Source organism: Leptonychotes weddellii, chromosome 9, assembly GCF_054177405.1.
Source record: "Leptonychotes weddellii isolate Sample4059 chromosome 9, ASM5417740v2, whole genome shotgun sequence".
In the NCBI taxonomy this organism is placed as follows: domain Eukaryota; kingdom Metazoa; phylum Chordata; class Mammalia; order Carnivora; family Phocidae; genus Leptonychotes; species Leptonychotes weddellii.
Genome location: NC_138377.1, coordinates 108,487,062 through 108,513,650, shown reverse-complemented (window position 1 = coordinate 108,513,650; position 26,589 = coordinate 108,487,062). Strand labels below are relative to the sequence as shown.

Sequence of the window (26,589 nt, the reverse complement as noted above, 5' to 3'; positions counted from 1 at the left end):
TGAGATCATATGATACATGTCTTTCTCTGTTTGACTTATTTCACTCAACATAATACCCTCCAGTTCCATCCACGTCGTTGCAAATGGCAAGATCTCATTCCTTTTGATGGCTAGCATCAATATTTTACCACTTCAGTTGGATGTAAAAACATTACCACCATACGGGTCCATTTTCTGTCCACCCCTTTATGCTTTGGTTGTCTTAGATATTAACATAGACACGTATTGAAAACCCCAACATTCCTTCATTCCTGATGTTCCAAGTTTACTTCTGGTATAGATTCTTCTGTACCAAGAAGAATCTTGGTACAGAATCTGTACAAGAATCTGTACAAGAAGAATCTCTTGTAGTAATCTTTTAGACCCCAACTGCTAACAATGAATTCTCTAAGAAGGTCTTTATTTCATATTCATTCCTGAAGAATTTTTGTTGGATATAGAATTTTGGGGTTGACAGTTCTTTTTTCAGCCTTAAAACCATGATGCTGCTTTTTCCTGGCCTTCTTGGTTTCTCATGAGAAATCTGCCCTTATTTCAATAGCTATTCCCCTATAAATAATGTCATTATATGTAATTTTTTTTTTGTCTTTTGTTTTCAGAAGATTCTAACATGTACCTGGGTGTGGATTTCTTTGAGTTATTCCTGTTTGCTAAATTTCTTTAATGTGTAAATTTATGTCTTTCACCCAATTTGGGAATTTTTCAGTTATTATTTCTTAAAATATTATTTTCTGCATCACATTTTTTCTCTTCTCCTACTGAGACTCTGATGGCACAGTGTTACACTTTTTGTTATTGTCCCATAGTTCCATGAGGTTCCTTTTTTCCCCCAGTTTACTTACTCTCTTTAGCTCAAATTAGGTAACTTCTACATATATATCTATATATAGATATATATAGATAAATCTCTCTCTCTCTCTCTGTCTATATATATATATCTTCAAGTTTACAGATTCCTTCCTCTGTCATCTCTATTATGCTATTGAACCTAGCCAGTGAAATTTTAATTTCACTTATTGTATTTTCAGTTCTAAACTTTTCATTGGTTCTTCTTTATATCTTCTATTTTTTCTAAGACTTTCTATTTTTCCATTAGTTTTAACATTCTTTGCAATTTTGTTCAAGCAGTTTTATAACAGTTGCTTTAAAATCTGTCAAATAGGGATACCCGAGTAGCTCAGTTGTTAAGCGTCTGCCTTCGGCTCAGGCTCAGGTCATGATCCTACTGTCCTGGAATGGAGCCCCACATGGAGCCCCACATCGGGCTCCCTGCTCAGTGGGAGGTCTGCTTCTCCCTCTCTTACTCCCTCTGCTTGTGTTCCCTCTCTCACTGTGTCTCTCTCTGTCAAATAAATAAATAAAATCTTAAAAAAAAATAAAGTCTGTCAAATAATTCAAACATCTTCACTACCTTGGCCTGACATTTATTGATTTTTTTTTCACCAGGTAAACTGAGATTTTTCTGAATTCTTCATATTCTGAATTATTTTACATTATATCATGGACATTTTGAATATCATGTCATGTGACAGAGTCTTGTATAAATCCCATGAAAAATGTTGATATTTTTCTTTTAGCAATTGACTGACCTAGTTAGGTTCGAGCTGCAAGTTCCACCATGATTTTTGTGGGCTGTGGTCCAATTTCAGTTCAATTTTCAAAGACTTGGCAGTGCTTTTGGAATCTGTCCTGTGTATGTATAGCCCAGTGATCAGTTTGGGACCTTGGTAGTGGTCTATTCATTAGTTCAGTACTCAATGCCTTTGAGATCTTTCTTCTTTTTTAATACAGGCGTTCACTGTTATAATTATTTTGAGTACCGCTTTTGCTGCATTGTATAAGTTTTGGTTATGTTGTGTTTTCATTTTTATTCATGAAGTATTTTCTTTCTTTCTCTTAAAAAAATGTTAAATTGGGCGCCTGGGTGGCTCAGTTGGTTGGGCGACTGCCTTCGGCTCAGGTCATGATCCTGGAGTCCCGGGATCGAGTCCCGCATCGGGCTCCCTGCTCAGTGGGGGGTCTGCTTCTCCCTCTGCCCTCTTCCCTCTCGTGCTCTCTGTCTCTCATTCTCTCTCTCTCAAATAAATAAATAAAATCTTTAAAAAAAATGTTAAATTGTGGTAAAATACATATAATATAAAATTTACCATCTTAACTATTTTTAAATGTACATTTCAGTGGCATTTAGTACATTCACACTGTTGTGAAGCCTCAAAGTACTTTCTAATTTCACTTGTGATTTCTTCTTTGACTGATTGGTTATTTAGGACTGTGTTGTTTAATTTTCATATATTCGTGAATTTTCCAAATTTCCTTTTGTTATTAATTTATCATCTTATTTCAGTGTGGTCAGAGAACACACTTTGATTAATTTCAGTCTTTTAAAGATTTGTTTAGATTTGTTATATGGTCTAACATATGGTCTATCCTGGATAATGTTCCATATGGTCTTGAGAAGAATGTATATTCTGCTGTTGCTGAGTAGTGTTCTGTTAGGTTGAATTGGCATATAGTATTATTCAAGTCTTTTATGTTTTTATTATCTTCTTTCTAGTTGTCCTATTATTAATGTAAATGAGATATTAGAGTCTCCAACTATTATTGTAGAACTGTCTGTTTCTGCCTTTAATTGTGTCAGTTTCTGCTTCATATATTATGAGGCTCTGCTATTAGGTGCATATATGTTTATAATTATTCTATCTCCTAGATAGACTGACCATTTTATCATGATTTAATGTCCTTTTTTGTTTCTAATAACAATTTTTGTCTTAAAATCTATTTTGTCTGATATTAGTATACCCACCACAGCTATACTAATATTTTTAAAGACTTAATTATTTATTTGAGAGAGAGAGAGAGACAGAGAGAGCAAGAGGGAGGAAGGGCAAAGGGACAGGGAGAAGGAATCTCAAACAGACTCCCCACTAAGAGTGGAGCCTGATGTGGAAGAATTTACACCTATCATTTTACTATTTGTTTTCCACATGTCTTATGTCTTTTTTTGCTCAATTCCTCCATTACTACCTCCTTCTGTGTTAAATAGACATTTTCTAGTGTACCTTTTTAATTCCCTTTCCATTTCTTTTATTATATATTTTTGAGTTATTTTCTTGGTGGTTGCCCTAGAGACTGCAATGAACATCTTATGAGACTGACGTGCTGCCTACTGCGCTAAGAAGTCACCTTACAATGAACATCTTAATTTATGACAGTCTAATTCAGATTAATGTCAATTTAATTTCAATAGTATACAAAAATTTTCCTTTTTAAAGTTTATTCCTTCTTCCTCTACTTTATGCTGTTATCACAGATTACACCTTTATATGTTTTGTGCCCATCAATATAGACTTGTAATTATTGCTTTTCTGCAGTTATCTTTTAAATTATATAGAGAATAAAAAGAAGTTACAAACAAAAAATACATTTATAATGTCTTTTATACTTATGTATGTAGTTACCTTTACTAGTGCTCTTTATTTCTTCATGTAGATTTTAGTTACTGTCTGGTGACCTTTCATTTCTGCCCAAAGGACTTCTTAGTATCTCTCCTAGGGCAGGTCTAGTAGCAACAAATTCTTTTAGTTTTTGCTATCTGGGAAAATCTTCATTTCTCCTTCATTTTTTGAAACACTGTTTTGCTAGATATAGTATTCATGGTTGATAGTATTTTTCTCTCAGCACTTTAAATATTTCATCCTACTCCTTACTGACTCCCTGATTTCCAATGAGAGGTAAGCCTTTTATTTTATTGAGGCCGTTTTGTATGTGATGAGTTCCTTCTTTCTTGCTGCTTTCAAGATTTTTTTCCTTTGGCTTATGACAGTTTGAATATGATTTGAATAAGTGTGGATGTCTTTGAGTTTATTTTACTTGGAGTTCATTAAATTTCTTATATGTGTAGATTCATATTTTTCATCAAATTTGGGGAAATTTTGGCCTTTATTTCTTCAGATATTTTCTGCCACTTTCTCTTTTGTCTCCTTCTGGCACTCCCATTATGTGTATGCTGTTATGCTTATGGTGTTCCACAGGTCTCTGAGACTCTGTTCATTCTTTTATATTTCTCTTCCTTAGACTGGATAATCTCAACTTATCTTCCAGTTCACTGATTCTTTCTTCCACCTGCTCAAATCTAATTTTGAGACTCTATAGTAAAATTTTCATCTCAGTTCTTGTACTTTACAATTCCAGAATTTGTTTGGTTGTCCTTCTCCTTCTCCTTCCCCTCCTCCCCCCCCCCCGCCTCCTTCTCTTCCTCCTCCTCCTCCTTCTACTTCTTCCTCTTTTTAAACATAATTTCTCTTTATTCATATTCTCTATATGGTGAGACATCATTCTCATACCTCCCTGTAGATCTTTAGAGATGGTTTTCTTTAGCTCTTTGAATGTGTTTGAAATAACCGATTTAAAGTCTTTGTCAGAAAGTCCAATATCTGGGATTTCTTAGGGCCAGTTTTTTTTTTTTATTGCCTTTCCCTAGGTGTGGACCTTACTGTCTTGTTTCTTTGCATGTCTTTTTATTTAAAACTGGGCATTTTGAGTAATATAGCATGGCAACTCTGGAAGTCAGATTCTCTCTCCTCCTCAGGGTTTGTTATTATTGCTTCATATTGTAGTAGTTTTTGCTTATTTAGTAATTTTTCTGAAATGATTCTATAAAGCTGTATTCTTTGTTGTGCGTGGTCACTGAAATCCTGTTCTTTTAGCTCAGTGGTCAGCTGATGATTGAACAGAGATTTCCTTCAATCTCTGGAATAAAAAAATTTCCCAGTCTTTGCTGAGGAGCTCTGTGTAAGCACATCTTCAACACTCATCCAGAGTTTGTATCTTTGTCTTAGCCTTCACTTCCTATTTGCACAGAGACTTTAGGTCAGCTAGAATTGGAAGCTTTCTGCCTTCTCAGGTATTTTATGAGCATGTGCACAGCCGTATGCATGCACATGGCCTTCTAGATTCCCAGGAATATGTCAGAGCTTTTCAAAGTCCTATGGATATCTCATTTCCCAGCCTTTTCTCTGAAGCTTTTTGGTTAGTCTCATTTGCCCCAATTCTGTTATTTATCACCTGGGGAGTAGGGACTAAAACATTTGCCTGTAAATGTTTTTGACGAATGCCTTCTCCCCATCCCCACCTCTGGCTAGCAGTTTTAGCACTGGGCTAGTTCCAAGTCAGGGGAAATTAAGACAAGTCTTGTGACCCAATCTTTTAGGGGGTCACCAGATGGGTCAAGACAAAGAATTACAATTCTTTGTGGATGAGGTCCTTTCTGCTTCCACTGGTACCAGGAATTCGGAATGTTATTTTCATGGCTGCCACTGAACTGAGGAGTGGGGGATGGGACTAGGTAAATTGAAACACCACAAAGCTCACTTAAGAAAAAAAGATTCAGGGGTGCCTGCGTGGCTCAGTCAGTTAAGCATCTGCCTTCAGCTCAGGTCATGATCCCAGAGTCCTGGGATCGAGCCCCACATCAGGCTCCCTGCTTAGCAGGGAGTCTGCTTCTCCCTCTCCCTCTGCCTGCCACTCCCCCTGCTTGTGCTCTTTCTCTCTCTCTCTGTCAAATAAATAAAACCTTAAAAAAAAAAAAAGAAAAAAAGATTCAGCTATGTTTCTTGAATAAGCACTCCACAAATTGTTGCAAGCCATTGGTTCATTTCCATCTTTATAAAAAGTTTGATTCTGAAAGTTTTGCCAGTTTTATGGAGGGATGGAATCCAAGAGTTCCTTACTCTGTCATTTTTTTGTTCACTTTGTCACCCTTGGTGCTTTAGGTACACTAATAAGGAGCAGAACCACACACACACACACACACGCACACACACACATGCATGCACACATGCACACACATACACATACAAATACAGTTTGGGGGTGAGCTCTAAAGTTCATAAGCAACTTCATAGGGTTACTTTCCCCAGCTCATCCCTCTCTATAATCTGCTTGGTATTTCCAGTACCCTGGAGCTCCCTCTTTCCAACCTCCAATCAGAAATCTGGGGCTTTAATTAATCCACTCTGCCCTGCACTTCCACATCTTCCAGGGCCAAGTGGCAGGAGGACAGAGACAGAGCAAAAAGCAGTAATTGGCCCCACCCTCTTGATTCTTGATGCAATAGGTAGGGACTTCAATAGACCACTGGATCTCCTACAATTGACTCAGTTAGGGGAACAATAGGAAGGGAAAGAGGACATTCCTGGAATAAGCAGGATAAGGTCTCAGTATAATTTTCTTTAATATTAAAAGAGATATGACCTCATATTTTACCCCAGGGTGATAAAGCAAAAAGTATTAGCTGTTAGGAATAACCTCTTTGCCTCCAATGGCTTCTCGCTCCAATCTAAAATATTAACACAGGTACCCAATCATGTCATTCCTTGCTTAACGACAGCAGCAGCTTCTCAAAACACTTAAGATTAAAAGCCAAATTTATTGCAATGTTGGGTACCAAGGAGTGTGTTAAAAAGAAAACTTAGGGGTGCCTGGGTGGTTCAGTCAGTTAAGCATCTGCCTTCGGCTCAGGTCATGATCTCAGGGTTCTGGGATCGAGCCCTGCATCAGGCTCCCTGATCAGTGGGGAGCCTGCTTCTCCCTCTCCCTCTGCTCCTCCCCCCACCCCTGCATGCTCGTGAGCTCTCTCTCTCTCTCTCTGTCTCAAATAAATAAATAAAATCTTAAAAAAAAGATTTCTGTTTCTTATATACATTCAATACTTTTCAGAATCTGGCCCCCATCCTCCCTTTCTGTTTCATCTTGTTCTTCATCCTCAAATTTGCTTCACAAACATTCCATCACCACCAAAATGGAAAAATAAAATTCTCCTAGAACTTGAGAACCCCAAATGCCAGGGCATTTGATGACCTCAGTTTGAGAAAACTTGTTCTAGAACTTGCTACCTCTGATGTTTGTAGAACCAGATGAATGAAAACTGCCTTGGTGGTGCCAGGGATCCCAGCCATTGTATATAAAATTATGCTGTTACCCTGGCTTCTAGTATTACTTAATTAGATTACCATGACTGCATTGTTTATTATTTTTCAAAATAATATTCATTTTATAAAAGAGGTCAATATTTGCTTTTGACTATTTCAAATCATTTGGTCAAATCATTTATAACTATTATTGTAGTACGACTAGTATTTGACTTAAAGGGACTATTTCTCTGGATGGTAAGTATTTTTGTTATACAAATGCACTTTCTTAGACTGAAATACTGATTTCTTACCAGATCTACTTCTATCTATTTTTGCCAATTTGAATTCGTGGCTTCTCGTAATTATTTCTGTGTTTGGATTTACATATAGATCACATAGTTTCACTAGTTTTAATTTTTTTCAATTTAAATTCAATTAGCCAATGTATAGTACATCGTTAGTTTTTTATATGATGTTCAGTGATTCATTAGTTGCGTATAACATCCAGTGCTCATCACATCACGTGTACTTCACTAGGTTTTTATTTCATACACTGTGGTAGCATTTACTTCACAGCAAAAATTCTTCCATTTAGAATACTTTTGAAAAGGGCATGAAGGCCCTTTTTCTAACTACCAAACATCTGAGTTTCAACTGGCAGGCCAGAAGAACAATTTGTGAGGGCTAGACTTTTATGTCAGAGGAAACTAGAACCAAGTGAAATCTATAAACTGGCTGGGCCTAAAGTAATCATTCTCCTGTCTTTGAATAGAATTTAAGGTGCACTTGATTTATGACAGTATTTCCACTGCCTTTTACTACTTAATGTGTGCCTCCTACTAAAACCACTGGCAACCCAGAACCTAACTTGCTTTATCAGTTCTAGTTAATAATAGTTGTATTTGTCCCCCTCACATTTCTCTCTGTTTGATTCAAAGATTAGTAAAAGGCAAAAGATTTATGCGATCTGAAGATGATTCAGAGATTAGTACAGATTGGTCTACAGTGTTTTCTGTTAAAAGGCCGCATCCCAATGCCCTAATCGGTCTCAAAATCTGGCACAATATAATTCTACTTGTTTTGTAAACTAAGAAAGTTAGAGATAATGGTATCAGATTAGCAACTGACATTGCATATCAGTACTTGTTTTGTTTTAGCTTGTTTTCAAGAAAAAAGAAAGGCTGTTTAGGATCAACATTTTGTCAACTTCGGGATTCTGTTTGAGATGTGCCCCATTCATGTTAGGGATGAAGTGCTCCACCAGCTCCTCTTTATTGTGTATCTGTCACCAGTGACAATAAACAACATCAGCAAGAACAGCAATAACAGCAGAAGTAGCATGATAGTGTTGTGAGAATTAAGTGAAATCGTGTAAATGAAAGCACTCTGTGAGCTGTAAATGCTATGCAAGTGTAAAATAACATGACCATGTGAAGTAGGTGTGATTGCAAATCTCCAGATGCTTTCATCTGTATCTTCCCTATATCTATTATTTAGGATATTTGGTTTCAGACATCATACTACTAAACCTGAAAGTAGCTTAATTGAAACACATTTTTTGGTTAAGGCATTGTAAATAAAGTTTTGCATTTCATTCAACTAATAGATACAACAATATATAATTTGTGGCACTTTTGTAGTAACTTCTAAGAGAATACCTATATACGGCATAACTTTATTGAGTTTCATAGGCTCTTATCTATTAAATACAAGGTCCAGATTCATGATCTCATGGTAAGAGTCCCTGTGTGTGTTTTTTAAGGGCAGAACTTAGATATTTGGAGTTGTGTAGCATGGTAGTTACCAAAACCTGTTTTAGGTGCAGTTATCTTTTCATGTGCAATCATTACCCTTCACCTGCAAGGCATCTTATAAATTATATGGGAACATTTCCTTAATGATAGAGCTCAATGTTAACCTAAAAACATAATGTTAGTGGAACAACTAGATCCAGTTTATACTTGAAGAAACCCATGTTTCAAGGTTCCGTGGTATTCCATATTGAGTTCTAAGACTATTCTTACCCTGTAATTTTATTCCAGGTCTACAGATCATAAACTTGTCTAATCCAGCCTAAATTTTATATCCAGCTATTTTAATTTCCATCTACTTCTTCATATGAGGCTACCTTTTAAGTTTAGTAATTATAGTGAGAACACTCTGGATGGAACCTGGTTGTGCTTACTTACAGAGCTTTTATATGTGAAAGACTAAACACAGAACAAGACGTAAGCCTTCAATCTTCTGGCTTTCTCATTGTTTTTAATAAGCAAAATACTGAAGACTTACCAAAAGAATATTAAGCTCTCTAGGATTTTAGCTGTAGGCCACATCATTTATATATACCAGCATGGCCACACTTCAGACCTCCTTGGTTTCTAGAACTCAAGTCATCTAAATCATTAGACTTTTCTGGTTGTATTCCACTTTCTGTTCAGGCGAGACTCTGGTCAGCCACTCCTGAAGCTCTTAGTAATATCCTAGGTTCTCTCTCCCTTACTTTCAACATAATAGTGCCTACTCTACTCCTTCCTCTATTGCCACTAGGACTCCACAGCTGGGCAGGGTAAAATGGCGTCTTGAGGCAGTTTAATGTTTATGCTACCATTTACAAACACTAACATCGTTGTGGTATCCCCACTGATTGGTTCTTGGGATCATAGGTCCCTTTCAGCCTCCCTTTTGCTATGTCCCATGCTTCATTCACTAACTGCATTCTTGCCCTTGGGCTGTAGAGAGTCACTGATGAAGGTCATCGGAGTCACCTTGACTTGGCCCAATACAAAGTCATGCTAGCTAATTTCATATATGTCCTCCATGTTCCTGCTGAGCAATCTCCTGGCTAACTCCTTTCCTATCATATTTCCCCTAAAGGTGAACTCAAATCCTCCTCAGTGGCTTCAAGTCCGTAATATTGCTAAGGGTACTCTTTCCCCATTCCTATCATTTCTTCCTATGTGTCTGGACTTTCTTTTAGTGTAAAACTCTTGGTCTCTCTCCAGTCCTTTATTTATTCTTGAGGAGGACTGATTTTCTGGTTGGAATTTGGGGGCCAGGACACCAGTTTGCTTTTCTCTCTCTCTCTCTGTTTGGGCGCTAGCTGCCTGCAGAGAGCATGGGTTCTCACTTTGTTTTGTTCATATGGTAAGCTTAGTGGGGAAAGCTGATTCTGCCTGTGAGAACGAAGGCCTGCAGGTGCCTGTGACTGAGTAGCTATGGCTAATTCTGTGAATTTGACAACAACTGAACCACATCCTCTAGCACAACACTTATTACTAATACAGCCAATACTATTTTTATCTCTATCTGCCTGATATCTCCATCTGTCCTTGAATTGGCTCTCAAAGTTAGGTAAGGAACAAGATTGTCATTTACTAGAAACATTAAAACTCCCACATTTAATCCCACCCCTTCCCCATAATCCAAGCAACTTTGACTCCTATTAATTTCTAAGATTAAGACATTCAGATGGAATCTTCACCAAACGTCTCTCCCATCACTGTGTGTCTTTCTTTTTTTTTTTTTTAAGATTTTATTTATTTATTTGAGAAAGAGAGAATGAGAGACAGAGAGCACGAGAGGGAAGAGGGTCAGAGGGAGAAGCAGACTCCCCGCTGAGCAGGGAGCCCGACACGGGACTCGATCCAGGGACTCCAGGATCATGTCCTGAGCCGAAGGCAGTCGCTTAACCAACTGAGCCACCCAGGTGCCCTGTGTGTTTGTCTTTCTATGACCTTGTCTACACCACAGGAATTACCCACCTCCTTTCTGAGACCCATCTCTCTTTCAGGTCTCCTTCTACTGATTATCTCATTTCTCTCCTTCTTGTCTTTCTTGTTATGGTCTCTGTTACCAGCATCACTACTTGATTACTCAGGGAAAGGATACCAAATAAGATCTCAAGACCACAAATTGCTGCTTTTCTAATCAAGCCTAGAGGAAACCTAACACCTTAACCCAGATCCACAAATATGACAAGAAACCACTTGACCCAGAGGTTTTGGGGGAATCCATACCTTCTATTATAGGTTTGGCTAGTCTAAGACCCACAGATGCTTAAGTACAAGACCAAGAGCATTTAAAATATATGGTTTATGAATTAGAGCCTGCATACTTGAAAATATCATATATGCAAAATAAAAATTTATGTAAATGGAAGATATGAATGAAGAAGAGATAATAAGGAGGAAATGTATACCATGCATTCCAAAAACCTATAATAATATACCTGTATCAATTAAATATTAAGTTTGGTGTGAAGCTTCCTTGATGCCATGGAAAAAAGGAAAACACACTGGATTACATAATCTCATTGTTCAAGAAAAGGAAGTTGAATCTCTGACAAAGTTTTTTTAGAAAAGATTCTTTTCAACTCAGTTGCTCTTGAACCTGTGAACCAAGGGATGCCAAACCACAAAAGGAATGATGTACTCAACAGTGAATTTTCAAGACACACAGAGATGGCCTTCAAGTTCTGATTGATAAAGATACATGTTACTAGGGATTAGCCTGGTATGATGAATATCTAGGTTGACAAATTCTACCTTGGTTGTGCTGGCAGAAGTTATTTGTAAAATGTTCTTCCACAAGCCCTCTTGGTTATCTGATATTAACCTTTCAAGCAAAGAAACAACACCTGTCAACACCTGTCAACACCACCAGTTGTTTTGGTGTTGCTGATATTAAAGATCTTCCTGACAGTTATGGGTAGCAGAATCATTTGTGTATTGAGACTGTTCCTAGTTGCTGATAGCAAAATCAAAGTTGCAAACCCAAAGGGAGCATAGTTGATATTCTATTTGATATTCATTAAGGATAGGATGGAAATTTGCATTCAAGTCAGGACATGAACTTTTTAATCATCCATTCATTCAAAAACTCAAGCTCCTGCTGTGTGGAGATGTGCAGGCTTCTTGACATAGTCTAAGGTGTGGGTGGTCAGGGAAGTTTCCCATAAGGAGTTGACATTTGAGCAGAGATCCAAAGGATGAGTAGACAGAGGTTACAACATGTGCAAAAACCCCTATGGCAGGAAGGGAGTGGTGGCTTTGAGGAAATGAAAGGAGGCCAACAAGACTGGAGTACCAAGCATAAAGGGAGGACAGTCCAGGGTGAGGCTGGACCTGGGAGCAATGGGAGCCACTGGAAGTCTTTTAAAGAGAGCTAGTGGGGAGCGATGCAACCAGATTAGAGTCTAGTGAGTGCAAAATGAATTGGAAGAGCAGAAATGATTACGGAGTGCTCAGATGCTCTCAGAGCTCAGAGCACGGAAGAGGATGTCCAAATTTGGGAGAAAAACCATGAGTGCAGTGCCCTAAATCAGCTAAGTGGGCATGCTGGGTAGGGCTTTGGGTTAAATACCCTGCTGCAGGGTTGTGCTAACTAAAAACTGAATCATATTGTAAATCTCTGATTGAGGGATTGAATGTTGGATCTCACAAAATGGTGAAGTTGGGTGAAATTGTTAGAATTTCATCTATTACTTTCCAAACATTAAGGGAAGAGCATGAATTTGGTTCCTGCACGTAAGCCCTCAAAACACCCTGCATGGAGGAGCACAAGTATGTAAACTTCCTGTGTGAACACGTTTGTGAGACTGAGTCATGCAAATTGCTGGCCCAGGTTTTGAAAGGTACCAGACAACAGGGAGGCCAGGCAGGGACTAATGCCAAGCGCACCTTTCATGGAGGCTCACTCCTACCCAGATCCCGCAGATCGAATGGTGCTGGGGATGACAGGAGAATCATCAAATGGCAAATGGTGACATGGAAAATAAAAACAATCCAATATATAAAGAAGATTTTTTAAAAATGGCAGAAATATCTGAGTACTCAAAAATTTGATTTTAGAAGTAATCACTGGTGTTAAATTTAGGTAAAAATAACTAATTTTATTTCTATTCTTCCACCCTCTTTCCTGCTCCTCAGCTGTCCTGGTTAAGGGAGAAGGAAAAGTACCTTCTCCTCAAACCTCCTCCTCCATTTGTCTCCAATATTCACCTGTGATTCAGCCTAGAAAGGGTCAACAAGGGAACCGGAGGGGCAGGAATGTACTGCCATCACTCTTGGAGATCTCAGCCAAGGGAAACGGGAAGTAGATGTTTTTACTGCCCAGCACACTTTCATTCCTATTACGTGTGCACAGAGCCCCAAGAGGAAAATGCAGTTTGGTAGTGACCTGATAACCACATTCTTGGAGGCTTGCTCCAAGAATGGTAAAAATCCAAACAACGCTGGGGGAAGGGCAAAAGGGAAGAGGCAGAGTGAAACAAAACACAATTTCCATTGTAAATTACTGGCTGTGATTAAATCCAAGTTAATGTCTAACTAAAAAGTTGAGATTTTAGATTATAAGATGGGAGTAGCTTATCTTTCTCAGGAAGAAATAATTTTTATATCTTGAAAGCTTAGCAATTACTATTAAGACAGCAAAGATGTATTTAAAAGTTTTTTTGTTTTTTTTTTAAATGTGCCTTATTAAGGCCAAAAGTTGGTGCAGATAACCCTTGAATTTGGTAGGCTGGATTACAAGGTGACTAGGGCTAGGAGGGGAGAGGGACAAGAGACCTGGAGCTGCCAGGGGCATTGTCTCTCCTGTGGGCTGTGGCAGAGTCACTGGCCTGAATGTGCACAGCAGGGAGACTTCAAGGTGTACTGTGAATTCTGTTGTAGTTGTTGTGTTCTTGTGAATGTCTTTATGTTTATCAATATATACATGCAGCTGTACCAGGAAACTTTAATTCTGAGCACTGAAGGACAGAATGATAAGCTAGAATCCCCGTAGGCATCATCCTTCTACCTGCAGTGTTGGTTAAACTCTTTGGAATGATGTTTTATCGATTATCACAATCTTTAAATAATAATAATAATAAAAGCTTACATTGCTTTTATTAAGTGATAAATGTTCTTAAAAATTATATGATTAGAAAAATATAGAGTGTAGTTTTATTGTTCCTGTCTACCCTTTGCTGGTTACTCGTTCCCAGCTGCAGGAAGAGCAATACTGAAAAGTTCGGAAAATGTCACCCTTTAATGGCTCTCCCTCACCTGCCTTCATTTGCTCATTCACAGATTCGTGCACACATGTATTCATTCATTCTGCATTTATTAAGCACTACCATATGGATGATGCTGCTTTTGTTGGGACCGGGGCTGCAAAGGTGTGAAAAACACACCCTGCCCTAGTTTAGAAGTTTCCATCCTCATGGGAGACAGACACCTCTGCCTCTCCCGTAGTTCCTGGTCTCATAGAAGCAAAGAGGAGGGAGCCTTTACCTCTGCCCTGCCAGTTTGGGGACGGAGCAACAAGAACATTAAGGTAGGATGGACAGGTCAGTCCCTAGGGGGATACCATCCTTGACAAAATCAACCACAAGTCAAAAGACCGCTTCCCTAGTATTTACACAGCCCTGCAGCTGATTTTTCTCTTCATTGATGCAGGGTATTGCAGTAAAATCTCCCACTCTGGGGGTGGGCAAGAACTGTCAGGGGTTTTTGGTTTGGTTTGGTTTATTTGGGGTCTGGAATTTTTGCAATACATGTCATCGTTCCCTTCTATATACAATTTACAATCACCATTTCACGTTAGATATTTTCACACTATTTCGGGGGGAAAACACGTAAAGAACCCAAAGTTTGAACAAACAAGAGAACCTGGAGTGAACATTTATACGAATGTTGGCATCCCCCTTAGAATGGGGCGGAGGAGCCCGCACACCCTTGGCACTGGCCCCGCCCTGGGCACACCTCTCACAAGTGACACGGATGCGCTCATCGCTGGACGACTGCTGCTCATCCTCCTTCTCCTGGAAGTGCTCCTGAACACACTGCTCCTCGAACTCGTGCAGCCTCTTCAGCTCCTCGTCGCTGAGAAACAGCTCTGCGTGAAGGGAGAACGGTTTGCCAAGTGAGAAATGAGCCCTGTCCATGAAGAATCAATTTAGTTGCGCCATTGCGAATTTCACACCCCAACCGGAATTACGCTCCCTCGCCCGTCACTTGTGGGCAATTCTCTGACTATTCCAATTGTTTATTACTCAAACAGATTGTAATATGCAGCAATCATCTTTCCGTTGGAGCAAAATGGCTTACTTTTTAACACAAAACACCACTATTACAGCTTTTGCAGAGTGAAACCAAGTACTATTTTCTGGAGAACATTTTGCATGTATTTTATGGAGTCGGGTGGACAGAATTATTTTCCTATCCTCTTGAGATGCAACAAGTGGAAACGTTCTTAAAGGAACATTGAATTTATATAGAAGAGTCATTTTCAAGAACTCTCTCAATTTCTGATCTTTTCAAGAGCAGGCTTTCTGTAACACTAATTACTCATAAACTAACAGAACTGGAATAAAATCAACATAAAATGAGAAGCATTTGCGAAGAACAACAGTTGGACTAGAGTGTTATGTTTTCACACAATTTAAGTAGTTTAGTGAGATTTCCATGACGGTGTCCAGTTGGAACACTCTTGAAATTCGCCCAAGATAGAAATGAAAGAGTCCTGCACATACTCAGTCCACGATCCTGTTCATCTTGGTCCCCTTCTCTTTTTTTCCTACAGCGGCCACTGAGACGCATAATGATTATATAGATGTGGCTTAAAATGATCATTGGTGGAGGTAGGACTGGCCGGTCATGAAATGTCATTATCAGCTGATATCGCTGGAATTTCCACACCTGGTTGGATATTGACTTTACTTCAAAGAAAGTATTGCTTTAAAAAGAATAAAGATTTAGTTATTTTACTTTTCATTTTGATTTCCCAGGGCAATTGGTCACTCACATTGAAATGAAAATTAACAGTGAAATGGCCTTTTAGTGCCCCTTAGTACTGACTCCTAGATTACCCTTTCGGTTTGTCTATGAATGTGGATTATCTACACCCAAGGACATTTTACACATATAAATAATTAAGAATTAAGGGGCGCCTGGGTGGCTCAGTTGGTTAAGCGACTGCCTTCGGCTCAGGTCATGATCCTGGAGTCCCAGGATCGAGTCCCGCATTGGGCTCCCTGCTCAGCAGGGAGCCTGCTTCTCCCTCTGACCCTCCTCCCTCTCATGCTCTCTCTCTATCATCCTCTCTCTCTCAATAATAAATAAATAAAAATCTTAAAAAAAAAAAGAAAAAAAATAAATAATTAAGAATTAAGTATATTGAAACTGCTGCCTACTGCTCTCTTGAAACACCATACTACAGCCTACTGATTCATATGCTCAGGAAAATTTTATTTCGTATTTTTAAAGGTAGGAGCTATTCAGCTAAGCATTTTGAAGTATTTAAACCTGCAATACACTTGAACAAGAGTTTGAACCAGATTCTTTCCAAAGCCCTGGTCAGCTCTAAGATTCTATATTTCTGGGAAGGATTTTTCCCTCATGTTTTTCATCTTAGAAGCTAGAATTTTTTTTTGAACATTTATTAAGCACAGTCACATGCTCAACACATCATGCCAAAATGGACAAGTTTTACCAGAAACTTGATTTTATAGTTTAAGCCATGTCTTTCCTAGGCCATTTTATCTTCTATTCTGTAATTAGGAAAATATTTTATATAATTACAGTAATTGTCACAGCTTATGGAATTAACATTGCTTTCTGTGCCTCTGATAATGAATTGAAGGCATGTCTTAATCAAATCTTCCCTACTCCAGGAGATTTTCATCTAAGGAAATATTTTCATTAGATTAAAATACATGTTAAAGTGTTAAAATACTAACCAAGATTAAGTTTAAATGTATTTAAGACAAAGACAAATACCATATGATTTCATTTATATGTGGAATATAAGAAACAAAACAAACAAAGAAAAAACAGAGGAAAGAAAAAACAAAACAAAACAACAAACCAGACTCTTAAACACAGAGAACAAACTGGTGGTTGTCAGAGGGGAGGTGGGGGGGGGGTGAAATAGATAAAGGGGATTAAGAGTACACTAATGCATCCTGTTGAGCACTGAATAATGTACAGAATTATTGAATCATTGTACTCTATACCCAAAACTGATACAACACTGTATGTTAATTATACTTAAATTAAAAAATAAAATATTGAACCATCAAAAAAATTTTTAAATGTATTTAAGTGTCAACTTTTGATTCATGAATACATGAAGGCTGATTAAGTTTGAATGAAAGAGATTGCAAAAATTCTACACATTTAAAAGCCCTACTGAAATTCTGTGTAAATCCATGGCCACATGAGTGTTCCAAGATTAAACCGGAAATTTGTAATGTAATAAATAATAGGCACCCGGTCATCAGCCTTGATACATACTTGAAAACTGCAATAAGCAAGTTCACCAGCAGGATGTTGGCCACCAGTAGGTAGCATGCCATGATGGCGGGTGTGAGCCAGGCACCCGGAATACATGGAGGGAGCCGCTTGCCTTCCTCATCATACTGGTTGTCACCACAAGGAGCTGAAACAAAAGTTTTTCTTTTTGTACTTTTTACATAAAATGAATAGAATAAATAACTTACATATGCCATTACGTGATCTATTTCCTTTTTAAGATGATTTTTTTCCTGATTCCATAAGCAATAATTTTCCATATGAAAAATATCAACTCATAGAAAGAAAACAAGAAACTTGACTTGTCATATTTATAAACATTTTCCCATTTCTGTATTTGTGTTTTTAATATACAGAAGTTCTTAATTTCTAAGCAGCTAAATCTATCTTTATATTTTTTTCTGTACTGTTATCCATTAGAAAGCTATTGTGTCTTCTGATAATTTAACATCAACTTATGTTGTCTCCTTGGTCTCACTTGTACATGAACTTTGGAAATAATTTTGTTATGAGGAAGGAGGTAAGGGTGCCCTCTACCCTCAAATCCATTAATCACTGGTTCTGGTGTCATGTTTGGAAAATCATCTTTTCTCTCTCTCAGCTCATTCAAAATGCCACCCTGATCCTTTGGGACCTATGTCCTGAACTAAAAAATAGAATGATCCCAACAGTGATCAGTGAAGTAACTTCCATGAATTTATAGTCTACCTACTTTTTACTTACTTACAGTTTAGAAAAGTATTGACCCCAGAAAACAAGAGAAGTATTTAAAACAAGTGTAAGGCTGTCACTAATTAGCTAAGGGAAAGATTGATTAGTACACACATTTCATGGAGTAGAGTCATCAATTCTGTGTAAACTTACGATTAATTTCCATGGCGTAGACTATATAGGAGTTGGAAAGCAGGATTTTATTTTTTTTAGTTGTGACAGGAAGGGAGGAAAGAAAATAAGATGACAGTTGAGAAAAAAGTAAAAGAAATGATTAGCAACACAGAACGGTTTTGGGTGTCAAGAAATGCAACGTACTCAAGTTTGGGAATTATAGATTCATGCTTAGAAACCATGGTCTATTTAGAAGAAACTGTATACATTATTAATTTTAAGAAGTACATATATATTTCATGAATATTGGTTTTACCATGTCATAACGAATAAAAAGTTCACTAGTTAAAAATACTGTGAAAAAGATATGAGGCTACTGGCAGATGATCATTTTAACCAACTGGTTAGCCAATCAGGCATTCTCTTTATCCCAATTCAAATATCTCATAGGCACAAATAAATGAAAAATTATTATGCAATAGTCAGACCAAAAGTCAAAAACCAACATTTAATGGTGTTACTGAAAATAGCCTCTTTTACCTCTTTATCTTCTCATTACCCAATTTAATAATTAAAAAAAAAAAAATATTACAATTTATGTCTGGATCATATGTTTACCAAAGCAAATATTCTTTTGAAAGCAAGTTAGATTTTTATGTTCCAGTTTACCAAGCTACAAACACATTCAACAATTGACTTTGAGATACCGGTGATAATGATATGTTTGGAATCATATTATAAAAGCTAGATGGAAGGCATTGTGTGAACTAGTTATCAGTCTAACCCAGTAGCAGAAGATGTACTGAGAACCCTGCATTTCATACAAGAGGAGGATGTTCAAGACCATCTATCCCCAAGAAGCAGAATACTGGAAAGAGCAGACATGCTGTTGTATCTGTATCTTTGTGACAGAGCACAACATGCAAATGAAGGTATGGGTATGGACATAAAAATGGATCTGAAGAGCCTCATTCATTGGTGGGACATTAACTGGCCAGGTGAAATAGGTATAAGAACATTTGAGCTTCGCTTCCTACAACACAAGAGACAGCATGACCTGCCAGCTTAGCCTGGAGAGGAGCTGGGTCCTATACCCCTCAGAAATCCACACAGGATTATGGCTCATTTCCTCTGCTAACATCCAGATTATTGTTTATAATAATAATTTTAAAAAGTTGAACTCCATAAGTGAAGAGGAAATTGATAGCCATGTGGATAATGGGCTTTGGAGAAGAGACTTGAAGATGAGGATGACACAAGGCACCAGTCACCCTGTCATGCTTACTATCTCATTCTATTGGAATAACACTACCCGCTCTGTCTTGGGGTAGAAAGAATTTTAGGTTGAAGAAATATTGGGATATTGACACTGGGACTACATTCATGTGATAAGATGTTCACCAGGTCCAGCTAAAGGAATGGGAGACTCTTTCAAAATTCTGATTAATGGTTTTTAGAATAGAAGAAATGACTGATGTCTTAAAAATCTACATTTCATATTCTGCACTTATTCCTTCATAAAATAATTTGATGCTCACAGCAGAATAAAAAATAATTTATTTCCAAATTAACACACGCTCTTCCATTAATTTGGAACTGATCATCTGCCTCAGAAGCAGGGAAGAGAATCTTACTATCAATTCTATTCTTACGGTCTATCTGGTCTGCGAACACCTCTCCATAGATCATCCAGTAGGGCATGTAGAAGATGTTTCGGGCCAGTTTCCAAGAAGGCTCCTCATCTGGGTGCAAAATGGCTTGACGGGCTACTCCAAAACTCATCAGCACAACCAGCATGATGACCACAAAATACAGCATGTCAATCATCTGAGTAGAGAGAAAATGTGTCTCTTACTGTGTTGACTCATGGGCCAGGTTCTCTTGCTATTGCTCTCCCTGATAATTTCATGAGTGTTTAATTAGGATGAAGAGAGCCTCTTTCCCTTCTCTCTATCCCATCCATGGGCTCCTTGTTTTTATATGCCATGCAATGCATACATCTTATTCTAGAACATTGACTCCCTCATTTGCTCTTACTCTTTCTTCTCCTCTATTGTTGCCCATAAACAAATATTCCTCTCATAACTACAACAACAAATGGAGAAAGGGAAGACTTATGGGGTAAACATGGGAATTTGTAAGGGAAACAGAGGAGGAGATATCTAAGAAAGGAACAAGATAATGAATTAAGAGTACAGAATATTTATTCATTCATTACACAAATGCTGAGTGGTTACAGTGAGCAATGCTCTGTTACTGTGGGTACTGAACTGGTATAATTCCTAATTTTGGATATCCCTGAAGATGAGAGCCCTTGCCAGGATAAGCTAAACCATATATCCCTTCACTTAAAGTGGCTTGCGATATAAAGAGTTATTCCTAAACTTAAGAAACTTCCTTTCTTCTGGGGTGAGTTGTAACACTGAAGCTATCTTAAGTGATGCAAGGATGATCTGCTTACTCATTTTTTTTTTTTTGTTTCATATTGTATGATTTATTCTGGAAGAAATGTTGCCATGGATTTGTTTTGGCCTTAATAACATAAATTGACTATGTCCACTCCAGGCCAGAGTACATGGGCTGAAGACTGTTTGGAATACGGGTGGGGGAGTGACCCTGGGCCCTATTTGTTTCTGGCTTTCATCCCATGTTATGAACCAGGTTATTGCTATATTTATAAATATATATATATACACACACATATATATACACACACACACAGTATTAGTATTGTACATATATACAGTATATATATTTCTCTATATAAAGTAGTATATACTGTGTATATACATATACACACAGTATTAACATGTAAGAGAACTATGTATCTTAAAGCAAAAATGTTTCCTGCAGGAAACCAACTGCAAAGGAAAGACCAAATGAAGTCTAACAAAGCCACACCCAAGGCCTGGTCTCAAGTCTTAACCACAACCTCAGCATCTCTAGGTCCTAATGGGGTGTCGGTACTAACCATCTTTCCAATCATCATCACATAGGGCCCCAGATACTTGTTGACACCAAAGATGTCCAGGACACGGATGTACCAGAAGATGATATCCACACAGTAGATCACTCGGCCATAGCCCATGTATGGCTGCTTCTGTAGGCGAAGGATTGCTCCAATCATGAACATGGAAATGGCCACGAGATCCGTGATGTTCCAGTACTCCTGAAGCCAAACTTTTATTTTCTGGCTGAGTTTGCCTGGTTCTGACATGAGGATCTGAAAACAAATGCCAAAGAACAATAAACAGGGAGTGCTGTGTTGGAAGCCTCTTAGAATCTTGGAAAGATAGGACTGGTGGAACATTCCAGGGCATCTGGTCCCATTTCCTGCCTAAGACCTTTAAACACTAATCTTCTCAGACAGAGAAAGATATCTCGAAAGGGAAATTCCATGGAATCCTCTATATTCCTAGATGCAGTGTTTCACAAATTCTCAGGAAATGCCTTCTAAATTATGTCCTTCTGGGTGAAATTAAAGCAGCTGCCTCTTGATTTCTTTTTTAATTCTCTGGATATGTGCCCATCAGCCCACGTTCCAGAGTTAGTCCAGGAGGAAAAGTCTAGAGCAGAGATACACCCATGTGGTCCCACAAAAGGGGACCTGTTGGAGATGGCAGAATTGGGCTAGGAGATGTTTGTTTGCCACAATTCCTTTGCAACTTAGATATGAGAAGTCAGGGGAAACTTAAATGATTTTTCTCCTACTTGAGATATTACCCTTTAAAAATGACCATTGATTTGGGGTGCCTGGGTGGCTCAGTCAGTTAAGCATCTTACTCTGGATTTTGGCTCAGGTCATGATCTCAGGGTCATGAGATCTAGCCCCACATCAGGCTCTGTGCTCTGTGGGAAGTCTGCTTGGGACGCTCTTTCCCTCTCCCTCTGCCTCTCCTCCAATGCACACTCTCTTTTTCTCAAATAAATAAATCTTTAAAAAAAAACCCCACTGATTAAAAATCACTACTTCCTCAGGGTAAAATTAAAAATTTTTAACAAACAGCATGCACAGGTACACAGAGAGTGAACCCCATGGATGCAGCTATGGTGTGCAGTAAGGTGGGGGTCTGCTGTGGTACCCCTTTAGTTATGGAGACTGGGGGGGTCCTGGAGACCCTACAAGTGGGATGGGGTGGTGTCTATTTTTTGGCCAACACAGAAGGGATTCACTAGTTTAACCACCCATGTACACTGTAGCCTGGAGGGTGAGCTGTAACTAGAGGGTGAGCTCCTAGAATAAAGAACAGTATCTTAGCACATGGCTGATGCTCAGCGGGATCATGGTGGCATAGGGATGTCATGGCAGGCCGCTTGGGGAATCCCAGTTGTAACATTTGTAGTCTGATGAAGCCCAACTAGGAAAGAAAGACTAGTAGCAAAGGAGATGGGTTGTAAAATGTTGGATTTGGCACTTTTTTGGTTCCTCGGGCTCTCGTTAGACTGCCAGCATCAAACTCACTCTATTGGGAAGAAATTGCCAGTAGTATTTTTTTTTCAGTTCAGTGAAAGGGTTAATAACAATTGCAAAATAATAGTACTGGGTCTATATCCGTTGGAAGAAGCACGTGAAATCCTTCTGTGTGCTTTTTCAGTTCAGATTCATTTTTTCTTGGATATAAGCTTTCCCTCTACAAGCTAATATAGTGAATTAAAACTTGTAGAAAAGTACCTGGCTCTATTTCCTCAGCCACTTTTCAGAGTCTCCTGAGACTCCTTCCTTAATAAGAAGGAAGAATCCCCATTGCAGGTGGTAGAGAGCCATGATTCTGAGTCCTAAATTGTAGGTAAAACATCATCTTGTGTCTCTCTCTGTTTTTAGTTTCATCTCGCAGTAAACAGAGCCAAAATTTGTACCCAGTTGTAGTAATTGGTTTATCTCCTGGCAGCATTTACTATTGCTTTTACAGGCACTGAGACTGATTTTATTACTAAACATCATTTATTTCGCTTTGTGTTTTGATTTGCAAATTCAAATTTCAGTTGGAAGCAGAAGACATAGAAACCTTAAGCAAGGGAATGGAATAAACTTGGGATTGTGATAGCCCAAAAGAGAAAAAAGTACCATGGCACTCATGATTTGCATGAAGTGTTTTTGCAATAAGAAGCTATATCTGAACTAAAGTCAGTGTTCAGTGGGGCTGGGACAGGTCTTTGGAGTAATCACCTCTCGTATTTTCTCTAAGGCCAGGCTCACGATGTAGGAGATGACAATCCACTCCTGTAGACAAGGCCAGCGCTCCATCCGCACCAGGATGACATAGTTGAATAGCAGTAGGTAGCCCAAGTATGATATCTGAAGGGCAGAACAACTATTAGCAGTGTTTGGGGAGATAACACGCACTGGAAAAAAAAAACCAAACTTTTGAAAATCCTATTTTCAGGTTGACAGTTCTTCTAAAACAAATTTGCCTTTCCAACTGGACTGACTCATCTAACCAACTTTGGGGCAGGTTGGGAGGCATTTTATACTTTAGGATGATGTGGACACTGGCATTTCATTTTATAAATGAAGATGTATTTGTGGCTACTGTCACCCTCATGGGGGAATTATGGAGCTGCATAAAATTATGATAAATAATAAGGAAAATTTTAATATTTCACTAACGTGTCTTCTACATTCCTGGAAGTTGGAAAATGTTACTTACTCTCCCTGCTTTGCAAATTTTCCTCTTGAATCTTTTCACTGCTGATGGATGTGGGAGGTTAGAAGGTGGGGGTGGGGGGCGGGGGTGAGAGCTGTCTGCCCAGGTGCACAGAGCTGTCCTGAGTCCCCACAATTAGGATTGACATATCTATGGTTTGGTGTGGGCATAGCATGCCTCTTATCTTTGTGGCAAGAAAAGATGCAGAGTTTGGAGATATATGGAAGCGAGGTATGGGGTGGAGGGAGGTAGTCTGAAGTTGATTGTCTGAGGTTGATTCACTGTGGAGCTGATGAATCATCTTCACCTCCAGAACCTCTTGCTGGTCCAGGCCTCTTCAGGAGTTATGGGGGTGGGGTTGAGGAGTGGGGATGGGGTGTTCTAGCAATTGTGTATTTGTGATTCAGCAGGGTTTTTTTTTAAGATTCACCTTCCACCCCCTCCCAGTTGTATAATCTTTACCAGTAACATAGGTAAAATCCCTTGCATCCATGATCTGTTCCTTGCAGAAGGATTAGAACCAGAGTTCTCAAAATTGGGTTGTATCAGAATCCCCTGGGAAGCTGTAAAATGTGCAATGTCCTCCCACAGGCCAGAGGTAGTATTCATAGGTGCGGGGTGACACTGGGGCTCCTCTGCCTCCTGGCTCGGCCCTGTGCTGAGCTCTCCTGCAGGACAGGGGCATCAATGGTGTTCAGCTGGTTCTGACCAGAGCAGGTGGGTAGCAGTGGCTTCTCCATATTACCAATAGTGGCCACCAAAAAATTGGGTGTCCAGGCCCACGGTTGATCTAGGTCCCCATGAAGCCTTCCTCTGCCTACGGCCTACCCCATTGCCTAATGCCCCATTCACAGCCTTGGACCCATCTTCTCATCTCCCATCGCCTGCTCCTGCCTAGTTACAAATGGAACCCCATGCCAGGACCTGCCTGGTGTAGGCTGTAGCTTGGTGCTTGGGACTTCATGAGTAGTCTTGTCCCACCTTCCCCAGACTTCAATGGTTGTGGGAGCCTCTGCATGCTTGCTGGGACCTCCTGCAGCCAGAGCCTATCTGTAGAAGTCATAGCATGCATGTGTAAGGTCGAGGCCACTCTTGTTACAGATGGTGCCTCACTCTTGGGGATGTGGAGACAGTGGCCACCAAAGGCATCTGGAGGAGAGTGTGCAGCCAAGCAGTGGTCGGTTTGGTGTGCATTTCAGAGTAGAGAGGCCTTGATTTGCTCCCCTGTTCTAGGAGTTTATGATCTGGGTTCAACCACACTCCTTTGGTAAGCTCACTGGTATTATGGGAAAAAAAATGGCGTCTGTGAGTTTGCTCTTTAAATCACAAGACATCTATGTTCATTTAAAAATAAAACTGTATTTCTCTAAGTTTGTATTACTGAAGGCATTAAAAAAAAAATCCTTCATCTTAAGGAAACAGGACTGTTTTGCTTTATGAAGTGGTGTATTTGGGGCTATGATGGCCACATTCCTACATGCATGTAAATATAGGACAAGATACCCAGATACAATTTTAGCTGAAGATCTGAATTAGTCCCGGTTTTGTTTTCACAATTCATTTTAATTCTGTGAATTTTAAAACATTTTTAAAAGCCTTTGACATGTTTCTTGGGTCTCACAATTCTGTGTGTTCAAAACACGTTATGTGGCAAATGCTAAGGAGGAAGCCTTACCGTGTAAAACCAGAACTTGACAATGGGAGCATTATAGAATTCACAGATCTTCGTTCCAATGGGGATGCTTCTTTGCTTTTTGTGCTCATTCTCCTCATCACCCTTTTTTGAACCAGCGTCTGCATTCGCGTCCTGGAAAACAGAATGGCACATGGCAAGCAGGTTGCCAAATGGGAAATGCACAGCATTTAACAGACAGGTGTCTTCAAAAATAAAGAATTATACAGAGTTCCCCCATTATTGTGGTTTCTAAACTCATGGTAAGAGAAATCTCAACAATTTTGAGAATGAGAGTGAATTGATACTGTTATGATCAAGGGTAGTACTGACCATGTTCTCCTCTTCTTTCTCTTTGCCATCTTCGTTCTCCTTGGATGTCTGATATGAGAGGTCATCATATGTGCGAAACTCCAAAAACAAAATGGTAGGGGGAAGAAGAATCCCCATTATAACCTACATAGAATGAGAAAAAATTTTTTTTAAGATTTTTAGATTTTTAAGCTATGGCAATTCTAGATAAGTTTCTTAGTATATGTGAAATTTTAAAATTATGACCTTTGGTGTTACTCAATACATTGAGCAGTCCTAGAACAAGTTTATCACTGGTCTGATGTTCTGTAGCTTATTCGGTTTGATACATTGGTAGAGTCACAACTGTGAAAAATTTAAGAACTTGCACCAAATTATTTCAGATAGACAGCAAGCAGTATTGTGTGGAATCCTGTCTTAAAAAGCAGTGAGCTTCCATTGAGTTTCAGAGCAGGTAAATCTTTAAATTAAAATATAATAATATGAGTGAGAATAAATACATAAAATATAATAATACTTTTAGTGAAGTAGATAGAAAATGTTTTATATAGAAATAACTTAGATGTAAATGTGAATGTATGGATCAAGAATTAAAAGACAAATGTAATTTGGGCTGGATCTAGACAAAAGGATGGCCTAGCTCTTGGATGGAAAACTCTGTTGTCATTTTTATCAGTGCTGTGATGTGTGTCTCCAATATGGATATCTGTTCCCAATGTTCAGTGCTGAATTTCAAAAATTTCTCTCAGTGATCCATTATTAAGACCACCACAGGGGGGGCGGAGCAAGATGGCGGAGGAGTAGGAGACCTGGATTTCGTCTGGTCCCAGGAATTCAGCTGGATAGGGATCAAACCATTCTGAACACCTACAACCCAACAGGAGATCGAAGAAAGGAATAGCAACAACTCTCTGAACAGAAAAGCGACC

General features: G+C 38.9%; 1 protein-coding gene across 1 annotated transcript in view; it reads right to left on the bottom strand.

Moving 5' to 3' along the window:
• TRPM1 (transient receptor potential cation channel subfamily M member 1) overlaps positions 1–26,589 on the bottom strand; it is a 53,407-nt gene that overhangs the window by 7,687 nt on the left and 19,131 nt on the right. The window contains exons 8-15 of the mRNA XM_081831885.1: positions 25,657–25,804; positions 25,352–25,470; positions 23,199–23,327; positions 21,003–21,254; positions 19,684–19,858; positions 17,189–17,333; positions 15,427–15,629; positions 14,657–14,789 (exon numbers count right to left, since the gene is read on the bottom strand). Coding sequence (XP_081688011.1) covers positions 14,657–14,789; positions 15,427–15,629; positions 17,189–17,333; positions 19,684–19,858; positions 21,003–21,254; positions 23,199–23,327; positions 25,352–25,470; positions 25,657–25,804 — 1,304 coding nt within the window. The remainder of the gene's footprint in view (positions 1–14,656; positions 14,790–15,426; positions 15,630–17,188; positions 17,334–19,683; positions 19,859–21,002; positions 21,255–23,198; positions 23,328–25,351; positions 25,471–25,656; positions 25,805–26,589) is intronic.